General features: G+C 40.5%; 1 protein-coding gene across 1 annotated transcript; it reads left to right on the top strand.

Annotated features, from left to right (window-relative positions):
- The first annotated feature begins 9,376 nt into the window (after nucleotides 1–9,376).
- Nucleotides 9,377–11,182, top strand: GPRIN2 (G protein regulated inducer of neurite outgrowth 2). Its single transcript, XM_010077186.1, has one exon. It carries the CDS (start codon nucleotides 9,377–9,379, stop codon nucleotides 11,180–11,182), a length of 1,806 nt encoding a protein of 601 aa, XP_010075488.1.
- Nucleotides 11,183–11,529: the final 347 nt, after the last annotated feature.

Raw genomic sequence — 11,529 nt, 5'->3', positions numbered from 1 at the left:
TACGCTCATATTCAAAAGCAACAAGCTACAGTGCTGGCTCCTGAAGTTAAAGCTAGGGCATCTATAGGGCACGGAGGCTAAGCCAAGCTGAGTTATCTCATCCCTCTAACTGTTGCTTTCAAGCAAACAGCAAAGATGGTGACTTGAAAATTTTCTATTAAGACACATTAATTTGCAAGTGGATATTTTAATCACTTAGCCAGTTTGGATGGAGTTTATTAGATATGCAAAACTGCTGGCCTCTTGTAAGCAGATTGCATTAATATGTAGCTGTACTCCCTTGCTGTGAGATTGGAAGCAGGCCATAACCAGGTTTTTGGTTTTCTGTATGATTAAGTTTGTGGTGCTTCACAGGCAGCTGTGATTCATGCAGTTTGCAGACTTGGGCCTCTGATGGGTAGAGGCTTGCTGAGCCATGTGGTTTTTGCAGAGCTCCAGATCAATGGGTTTGCTTTGGGGATACTCTGTTCAGGACTGAAAAGTGGACCCAAAAGGGAGCTCTGGCAGGATGAGCAGTTTAGTATTCCATCCCAGCCAAAACCAAGACACTGACTGACTCTGTCCCCTCCAAATTGTTAGATATGATGGAATAGGATTTGATTGATTGCTCTGAAGAGGAAAAGGTTCACAGTGTCTGTCTCTCCGACATAAATCCAAATGTAGGTAGGTCATTGTAAATTTTGTTCATTAGAGATTAATTTCTAAAGAAATTATGAAATGTTTTTCTCACAGGACTTTTGTACTGCTAGTAGATATCAGTAGCCAGCAATTTGTAACAGCATAAACCTGGCAGCTGAATTAACGGTTTCATTTTGCATAATTCATTTCTGCCTAAACCAGAAAGGCAATTATATTAATGTACTACTTCTGTCAGCACACAGTGTTCACTGTAAGTATGATTCTAGGTCAGTCTTGCCTGCTGTCGTGATATTTGATGTTTTGTGTTTTTTTTAAAGCCCCAGCTGCTGAAAACAGTTGATTACATGACCAGATCAGCATATTTACTTTTTAATGAAAATGTTTTAAGTCTTCTGACTGAAGAGATGAGCTTTAAGGAAGTGAGCTGTCAAATACTAACAGTGAGCATCAATTATGACTGCACAATGTCTCGTATTTTAGCTCTGTCTGGTATATTGTAGGTCAGCTTGTGCACTGAGGTAGGTCTGCATGTGCACATGCAGACATAGTGACAGTAATGTTTTGCTTATAAATTTATTCTTAAAAAAGATCAAAATCCTAAGAGATCTTTGAACTTCTTTCTGGGACAGATTATTAAATAAAGGTGGCAAAGAGGACGCATAGTCGCCTAGTGCATCATGTGACAGTGTCAGGACTACATCCCAACACATGCCTCCCTTGTGATAGAGTGCACCGCTCTCTGGTTTCCCAATAATTTATTTACAGCCCCATGGGAATTCTCCTTCTGGGGAATTTAACTAAAGTTGTTGTTAAAATAGTCTCCTTTGGTTCATCCTTCTCAGGCTCTTCTCTCATGGCACTCTCATTTTAGCCTTTTTCACTTTAGAATTCAGTTCCCAGCTCTTCTTTCCTGGCTCAGACTCTACCAGGGCTGTGGGCTGTCCCTGCTGTTTCTTAAAAGTGAATGCTCATCCTCTTGCATGACTTTTCGTATGCTGTTGGGATAATTGTGGACACAGTGGCTTTGTCATTCTTCCTTGAGATGAATGTATTGGCAAATGTTTGAAGCTGTTCACTTTCTGACACAGCAACTATTTTATTATCTCCTGGTGGGGTCATTGGTAATCAGGCTACTCATGGTAACTTCACCATTTGAGGGAAGATATTTCTGCTTAGGTCCTGAGTAAGGAGATAGCTGAGGTTCATTAATACTCAGTTTTTCCTTTTCATCTTGTTGCCAATCATTGCAGACCAATGTCTGAGCAGACCATGCTCAGATTCAGCTGGGAGAAAGACAAGTCAGGGCTGGAAATTTTAAGCTAAGCCTGACAGGCAAAGTGATAATTAACAGAAGGGAAAGAAAAGCTGTGACTAGTCATTTTATGTGTACGTAAAACACACACAATCTGTGCTTTTGCTGTGCTGCATTCTGAGTGGCATAACTCGTCTGCTCTTGTGTTTTCTAGCCTGTCAAATGTATTCCTCTTCCTACAAGTGAATTATGGTGATTGTGTGCACCACTATCACCAGTGCTTGTAGGGTTGCAGAACTGAAAAATAATCCCATTAATTCAGGTACACAGTATGCAGCACTTGTCTGTTGTGTGCATCTGATGGTATTTGTAGATGCCCAGATTAGTCTGTCCTGTAGATCTGTCCGATACTTGGAAATATTGTAAAATGTCCCAAAATATTTACAAGAGGGCATTAGCAGATTGAACTGAACAAATGACAGTTAATTTATAATGGTATTCCAAAATAGAAAGCCTAAAGGAAGATGATGGATTAAAGGTTAAGTAACAGGGGTCTCAACCTGATTCTGTATTAATCTAGTTGTGTTGATATAGTTGTATTTACAGACTATAGAGAAAGTCCTTGAAGTACCCTGATGAGTGATACCTCTTCCCTTACTTTAACTCCTCTATTTCTTCATTTCCCTTACAGCTTACAAAATAAAGTAACAATTAAAAACGCAAAAAACTAATCCCAGACACAAGAATGTCTAAGCTTTTTACCACGGGTAATCCTGTTTTGCCAATGCCTTTCAAGTGGTTTCACTCCCCCCACCCCACAGTAGATGTTAATGATCACTGTTAATGGACTATTTCTTTCAGGGAAGTGTAGTTAGGGAGAGGCTGTCAGGTCTCTTAATACTAGCGCATCAGTCATTGTGTAAGTGCAAAGCAGATTTTTCCTTATCCTATGCAAGTTACCAGTAATTCTCAATGTGGACAAGTAAGGACAAATGTTTAGGCATGACCATAGTTGATTTTTTTTTTACATTTTTGTGGTATGACCCTCTTTAAAATGAGTCCAGCTCTAAAAGAAATTAATGTCACATTAGAAGATGTTCCTTTTTGTCATTTTACCATGGTAAACATCTATATTAGAGGTTCAGTTGTAGATGCCAATAAGGATGCCACATTGTTTAAAATATCAGTGTGAGCATGCTGCATTGCTTCTGGTACCCAAGGTGACTTGGCTGTTTAGGTAGAAATTTCATTATTTCTCTGTGTGCTGGCTTGTGTCCCAGGAAGGTATCAGCAGTGTTTATAGCTAAGTGATCCTTAGGTTGTGATTGAAGTCCTGTCATTTTAGCCATAAACTGCTCATGTCTTTGCAAATTTATAACTATGGTATCTGTAATAAGATTAAATAGTGTTAAGAACCTCAGTATAGCAGCTTTCTATTCAAGTAAATCTCAGTTAATTAAAATCACGCTGTTCTCCTGGTATAAAACATATATGTGTTTGTCTTGGCGTTTGGTGCTGTTGCAGAAATTCTGTTTGTCTTATGCAGCTGATTATTGTACAGGTCACCAAGTGCCGATGCACAGTGGAGCCAGAATGATGAAGATGAAGGAGGGAATTCTGGGCAAAGACCTTGCAACCCCCCTAACACTGCATGTCTTCTCAAAAGGTGCTAGTGCTCACTCCAGAGGGCCCTGCTCAGTACCTGAAATTAACAGTCATCATCCAAAAATTTTGGTATGGATCAAATCAGCTAACTCTTCCCAGTTCCACACTTGCATATAAATGCTCTCACCTCTGAGACCAGCTCTGATTTTATCACTTATTTTGTAGTTAGATGCTGGTTTTGAAAGCACAAAACCAAACATATGAAGAAGATAATTTTTTTTTCTGATTCTATGATGAGTAAATGAAGAAGGGTGAAGCAGCCTGCAATCACTGTTACACAAGTCTTGATTTGCGGGTTGACCATCACAGTTATATAAAACAAAAGTAAACTGTGGAAAACTTGGAGAAGTATGTATCTGGCATTGCATGTATTTTTCTAGTAAACAGTATTAAATTTTAATTGAAATTCCTCTTTGTCTCTTCCCAAATTCTGCAACTAAGTTGTATTGGTTAATTTGTTAGACGATTCATACTGTATCACAGTATCTTTAGTTACTCTAGTAACAGAGTACTTGCCAAAGAGCATAGTCAATGTGGTATAACTTGCTAGGTTGTGGTGCAGATTTTTGCTCAAGACACTACTCAAAATAAAAAAAAATCCTTTCCTGGGATAAAGGATCCAGCAGCTGAGTTACTTTTATGTCATTTTTGTAGTTTCTTTCTTCGTTTGTTGGAGGAAATGCAAGCATGGCTGGATTTCTTTTGTTATTAACACAGCCTCTTATGTTAATAAGCCATGTTGCTGTCCTTGTTATGAAAACTGATTGATTTTGTGGATGTGTTTATCATATCACTCTCATGAAGCCTGCCAATGCAGGAAAGAAAGCCGTCACTAGCAAGTACATAATGCAGGAGCTAAATATGATCAGACTGAAATATCGTGGTATTATATATTACACGAAAGCTTGCTCTAGATATTGATGTGGTAGTACGGATCCACTTGTGTTTGTTGTCAAAATTGTAATTAGAAGTACATGTACATATATGCAGTACAAAAATACTGAAGAATTTTGGAATCATAGTTAATTTACCAGTGAATGTGTTTCAATTTATAACATACATGATATATTCTGAGACTAAAAACTACTAGTGCATTAAATAGGTCACAACTTTAATCATAAGTCATAGCAAAATACACATTTGTTGCTTTAAAGTAGTTCAGTGGAATTAGTGAAAGCAGTCTAGATCCCCTCATAAGCTATCTGAAGCTAAGCCAAAAATAGTGGATGTTAATTCCATTTCTATCCTAATCCTTTTTCTGTTCGTCTAACAATTTTCTATATATTCATACCAGGGTTTCTGCCTCAAAGTTCATGCTTTCTTGTTTGTGTATTCAGGTGCAGATTTCCTTCGTTTTTCCAAATGAAATACTCTCAGATCAACTCAGAATCTAACATAAGTATTTGTGAATAAAATTACTTCCTATGAATTATGTATTTATTTTTTAGAAAGCAAAGTTAAGCAACATAGTCTTCTGTACCCCACATGCGCAAAAAAGTTGTTTCAGGTCCCGAAGTACCCATGAAGTCAGCTGTGTTTATATCCAGGTTTCATGTGGATAATCCATTCCTCATTACCTGATTCACAAAATACAGTGGCATTGCATGACTGTGAAATTATAGTAGAGAGGTTCCATGTTTTGGGTTTGGTGGTTTTTTTATTTGGTTGTTTGTTGTTTTAAAACTTTTGTCAATGCAGTCCTCCAGTATCTCCCCCCAGCCACTCCCTGGTATAAGTGTTGCTATAGCCATCCACGCATGTCAGCTTCCTGCACCTTCTCAGAACTCATCAGCTGGATGCAGTCTGCACGAGCTTTTGTAGGAAGTACAGCACCTCTAGTGTGTGTACATGCAGTGTTGTATCTCTTCTGTAGGCACGTATATGTACATGTAAGAATTTTTGTGTACCCTGGGGAATCAGTGCCAGCATTGCACATGTGAAATGCAGAGTTTGGGAAGGTGGGTATGGGATTACCTGCCATTTCCAAAGGCTTGGGAAGACAACACGCAATATGTGGCATGAGGGGGAGAGAGGGGGCGAAAAAAAAGTCAGGATCAGCAGGCTGATGTAGTTTGCAGTGTCCCTGCACATTCACTTATGCTACTATGAAATGCTGTGGCAACATTTGGCTGAAGCAGAGGTGAGCAAAGGCCGAGTCTGCCAGACATTGATTTGTTCTGCAGCCGTGAAGCCTCCATGCAGAGCTCCACGTACGCAAGTCTGGCTCAGGACCCTGCCTCTGCCAGGTGGGCAAAATGTGCTGATTGTGTAAGGAAGGGCTCGTAGGTCTTTCCAGAGTGCGGAAAAGGAGCACGGGATAGAGGGAGAAAGCAATAGCTGGCCTATAAATGGGGAAGTATTCAGGCTGTCTGGGACAATGTAACTCTGGATTTCAACACAGTAAAAAAGTGCATTATTCTAAAGGAAGACGATTCATCTTGTTTGAATGGGGCTTTGTTTTATTTTTTGCTGTGTTTTTTCCCCATCCTAAAGGATCAGGCACAATGCTATTTTACTTAACTGGTCGTTGTTCTCATTGTTTTTAAGGTCCAAAAGTGATAGGATAATTGTTACAACTGTGCTAGCATGGAACACTGGTCTATCTGAGCAAAGATGTTCAAATGCTGTTGATAGTTGCTGGTTATAATGTTATATATGTATTTGTACCTGTGTGATCTATGTAGCATTGGCCCATGTTTGGTCTTGATTCCATCTGCAGTTGGAGTCTCTCTGGAGGGGGGGAAAATAAATCTCCTTGGAGTTCTCTTTTGAAGGCTTCATTGCAAACATCACACTGGATGTTGTTTCCAGTGATGTCAAATATTTGGACTGTTTCGTTCATCTGAATGTGTTTCTTCACACTCAGTTGATGAATCAATCTCAAATTTGCATCACTTCTTCCAGTTACCGAGGTTTCTGCAGTAATGCTACATAAAGCAGATAGAGGTCTTGTTATCTGTGTACATATACATATTTGAATGTTGTAAATTTTGTGAGAGAGCTCTTCAAAGTTTGTACAGCCTTATATCATCTGTAACAGGATATGTTTGAAGCTTCCTTTCACCTGAGACTCAGTATTTGTGACTGAGGATTTCCATTAGTACATGTTGTTTCATCCCAGTGTGTGTGTGGCAGCCTTTGCAGGTGTTATCTTTTAAAGAGATTAAATGTAAGGTCTTCACCTTGCAGACAGCTATGCTCTGGTGTTTAATCCTACTGACTCCTTTGAACTCTGTGTCAGACTATATCCATACATGTAGGTGGCTGCAGGATAGATAACATGTTGGAGGAGGTGAGTGAAGTGTATTAAAACTGTCCTTTCCCCGTTCTTGCTTCTCTTCTAAGTGTTGAGTGGGGTTTTGTGAGGGCTTTTGAAGAACATGCAGAAATGCTTTGATGGCTAGCCTGGCAAGAAGTAGTTGCTTTTGACTGCAGATGCGTGCAGCAGTGTGTCTAACCCTGAAATCTGAAATTCTGTTCCTGGAAGAAAATGTGCTCTTGTTTTGTCCTTAGATGCCACCAGCCTGTGGAGTCCCACAGGCCAGAGGGGCTGCATGGCGCATAGAGCAGGCTTGGTGCGGGTGGAGTCTGTAATGAGTTTAACTTCCAACTGAACAAACACATATGAAGGAGGTGAAACTGCCTTTTTTGTGCATGAAGTCCAAATTTGAGCAAACCCAATGCTATAGAGGATATTGCTGCCAATCTTAAGTCCCTACTACACAGCATACAATGAGAAGCTTCTCAAAGAAGTGATTGGACATATTGTTATTTTTTAATGTTGTCTTGCTCAGTTTAATTTAGTTATGGAAAACAGCCAATGCAATTGGATTTCAGGTGATGGGGAAACTGCAACCTGAACTATTAGCTTGCCAAAGTTAACAATGAAAATGGAATTACAAGTGTAAGCACTGATAGCTGTCTTAATCAGCAGTGGAGCTCTTGGTTTGTGGATGGAGCAGTTATGTTGGTAGATGACTCTTTGAGCCTGCAAATAATATTAAAAGGATCGCATATTAAAGGCTTCTCACTGAGAGGTTTGAATGTGAGCCCTTGCAGCCACTGGTCTCTTGGTGTTACGAGTGAACTTTCCTATTACATTTGCAGAGTGCTTTTGTCTACCATATGGACATACCCTTTGTGTTCCACACATGCATTTTTATTTCCGTGATACAGTTCAGAAGAAATCATAAAGGTTTCTGTAGGAGTCCTACTAGGGAGGCAGTGTATAGAGTGCATCAGAGAGAAAGTTTTCTAAAATGAGAACTTGTGGCTTCCACCATACTTCTGCACCACAAAATATCCAGTGGTTCTTGACCACTATTGAGCAAAGAATAAATGCTCTAGATTTTTCTATTCAACGGAATGGGTTCTTTTAGGGAAGAGATACATTTATAGGTATGTGTGTAGATAGATATAGATATATTAGCATATTAAAATACCTAAGTTATAGAAATGTTGAAGACCTCTGTGACACCAAGGGAATGTGAGTAGTCAGTTGAAGATCTGATTCGATCAACAAAAATGGATCACTAAATATGGCTAGATTAAAAATCTTCAATTACAACTTCTCTTAGCTGTGGAAGTGCTAACATAATGTTAACAATGTATAGGATACTACACCACCCAGTAAAAACAAGTGTTCTCTAACAATAGAAGTGACTGAGTACACTAAAAGGACAGAACTACAATACTTTGGCTACAGATTTTCTTGTTTTGTTTTTACCCTGCTTCTGGTGCAGCAAGTATGTACCTTCCACAGCCAGCATGAACTTGTGGATTCCCAAAGGTGATTGGCACAAGAAGCCCAAACCATGCACTGAAGCATTTAACATACTCTGTGCTGAGATGCAGACTTTCCATCCAGCTCAGTGGTACCTAGGGCAGTTTCACCTCCAACCTTTCACTGGATCCCTCTTTGCTGCCACCTCCTATCATGCCAGTGGTAAGCACAAGCTAGAAAGCCCCTTGACCCTGTTGTGGGCCAGATGGGTATCTTTACCCCACGCTGCCCAGCATTACTTGTTCTGGGAACACTGGCACCAACTCCACACAGGCCTGGCAGAGCTCATTTCCTTAGGTTTCACATCATGTTTCCTCTTCCACAGGTGGTCAAAACAGTTATGTCCATATCTGCTGTACATTTGTGTGGATTCTGGGAAAACAATTGACTAAAATAACAATCTGTTTGTGAAACAAAATCCAAAGAAGCTTGTTAGGAAGGGTAGGGGAAAAAGGGAGAACTTGTTCAGTTGTTGAGGCTTTGTTAATGTTTGAAAGCTCCATAAGTAATTGGATATCTTCTGACACCATAGTGTCAAGAGACTAGAAATGTAACAGTTTTTTGTTTTGACAATACAGTTAACATCATTGGCTTAATGAACACCATGGTGAAGACCTGTCTTGTTTAAAAATACTTGTGTCTTTGCTCAAGTTATATGACATTTCTGGATGTCCCAAAAATGGCTCTAGTAAATTCAAGGGAGATGATACTTGGCAATGTTGAGATTGTTGTTGTTGTTAAAAGGTAGAAACCAATAAGATTTTTTTCTATATGTGTTTCATTAAATGGAAAAAACACAGACTTTCAATAAATCTAATTCAGGGAAAAAAACCTTTTGTGGAAACTGAAAATGGAAACTGGCCAGTCTGACTACACAGAGACTACAGTATAGTGCTTTTTTAAAAGTATTGGTGAACCGTGAAAAGCAAGAAGCCCAGGCAGAAGGTCAATAGATATTATAGTTTGCAGTGCATATGTTTCCTTCTTAAATTGCTTATTTTTCTTCTCAACCATTTCTTACAGATCTCTTTTTTGACATGTCAGCTGACAGCCACCAGCTCCACACTCATTCCTACCAGGACGCACTAAGTTCTTCTTGTCATGGTCTCTTGAATGTCAACAGTCACCTCCTGTCAAAGAGCTCCTCCAGTCTGGCCTGTACGGGGCAATCCACTTTAGAGGAAAGGCAAAGCAACAAACAGGAGCTGAAGAAAAGCCACAGTAGCAGCATCTGCCATAACCTGGGAAATGAGAGTGATGCCAGGAGTGTGCCGAGTCCTGGGTGGTCCTTCTCACAGCCTGGGATGATGGGACTTGGATCAGTGGTCCAAAGCATAAGTGGTCCATCAGCAGATGACAATTCACAGAGCAGAACTAAGACTACGAACCACTTTCTTACAGCTGAACAGTCCCCAGCATCCTGGGAAGCGGGGGGCACTAAGATGTGTGCAAAGAGCAGCACTGTTGAGAATGTTTCTTCAACCTGCATTGTACACCAGCAAAGTATGTGTGAAATGGAAGAACCGGGAACTGCCCTTCAGAGAAGCCACTCAGACCTAACTTGCGGTTGCAAACAGCAGACTTATGTTACTCACATAGAAACCAGTGCTACTCACTCCAGCCTAAGCTCTTCTAGCTGCAGGCACGGTCCACCAGTAGCTAGGATGTCTTTCCAAACACAAACATATGGATCAGAAACAAATGAAAATATATCTCACTATCACAACCTTCTGAGTCATCTTCCAGTTCTACCCAGAGACCAAAAAGTACCCACAAATAGCTTTGACAGCAGTGGTATTCCACGTAATACTACTGTTTACACAGATCCTGGAACATTTCACACTGCGGTTCTAGGAGCCCACATGCCTGGACATGGTTTCTCAAACAGGACAATGTTCAGTCAAGCCACTGGAATTATTCATGGTGGTCTAATTTACAGCAATATTCCAAACTGTGCATACTCACCCGTGGTGATGACAGTTCATAACAATTCTGCAGGGCCCGGTAACATATCGCAGGATTCTTGTATGAAAGTAGATGCCACCGTCCCTGCCTATTGCCATTCTTTGCCCATACCATCTATACAACTTGTTCCGCGGCTGGTATGCTCAGTTAGCGAGTCGGGAAAAGAGCAGGCAGCACCTGGCTATTTTCATTCCTTTTCTACTTCAGACATTCTGACATATCCTAAGCTGGTGTCTTCAGTAAGTGAATCAGGCCTGGATGCCAAAAGAGTCCTGAAGTGCTGTAGCATTCCTGTGGAACAACTGCAACATGCTCAGCACTGTGCTCAGCAGGAGAGAGCTCCTCCAGAAACAAAGGCTGCCTGTGTTGCCTTTAGTAGCCAGCAAGGTGCAGACATGGTAATGACAACTAAGGATATGTGGACTATGACCTCTATGAATGATTTATCCAAAGGACTGAAACCAGCTCTTGAGCGTAGAGATGCTGAGGTACAAACTCTACCAACCATGGAATGCAAATCTGTGGCAACAAGCCCAGCAGCTGCAGCAGAAGGCCACTCACATGTGTTCCCAGAGGTGAACCTGGAGCAAGACTTGGAGGCCCCCAAATCTCCAGTACGTGAAGTGAGATGGGATGACGAAGGAATGACATGGGAAGTGTATGGGGCATCTGTGGATCCAGAAGTACTTGGGTTAGCCATTCAAAAGCATCTCGAGATTCAAATAGAACAATTCCAGACAGGGCCTGCTCACCTGGCTCAGAAAAGTAATGAGGAGCCATCTTCTGATAAAATGGGGAAAAAAAGGCCATTCAGAACAATGATGCATTCCCTGAGGTATCCGAGCTGTTGTGCTCGTTCCAGTACTGCAGTGGAGTGAGCACAGCAGGACAGCTGTGCTGCTTTTAAATTGTAAGTAAACAGTGACTCCTAAGTGTTAACACAGTACGTGTGGACAATCCACTTCTGAAGAAGTGGGAAAAGTTCAGTGACCATCAAATACATATCAAAGGAAGCAAAAACCCATGGTTGGACCATGTAACAGAGGACATAAGGTTGTATCTATCTCATATCACCGGAATGTTCTTGACTGTATTTAATGTAGCACTGTTTTATTCTTCTATGTTAGTTTTAAATCATAGGGTAAGGAATGAGGCTTCTCTTCTAAATAATGCACCTTTTTAAAATAATGATTATTTTTTTCTGTATTTTAAAAATGTAGGGTTA

Source organism: Pterocles gutturalis, unplaced genomic scaffold, assembly GCF_000699245.1.
Source record: "Pterocles gutturalis isolate BGI_N339 unplaced genomic scaffold, ASM69924v1 scaffold26568, whole genome shotgun sequence".
NCBI lineage: Eukaryota > Metazoa > Chordata > Aves > Pterocliformes > Pteroclidae > Pterocles > Pterocles gutturalis.
The sequence above is the reverse complement of the archived record's forward strand: the minus strand, read 5'-3'. Positions and strand labels throughout refer to the sequence as shown.

Bases quoted from the DNA above. Each gene is read 5' to 3' on its own strand.
- GPRIN2 (XM_010077186.1), top strand. From the start codon at position 9,377: ATGTCAGCTGACAGCCACCAGCTCCACACTCATTCCTACCAGGACGCA.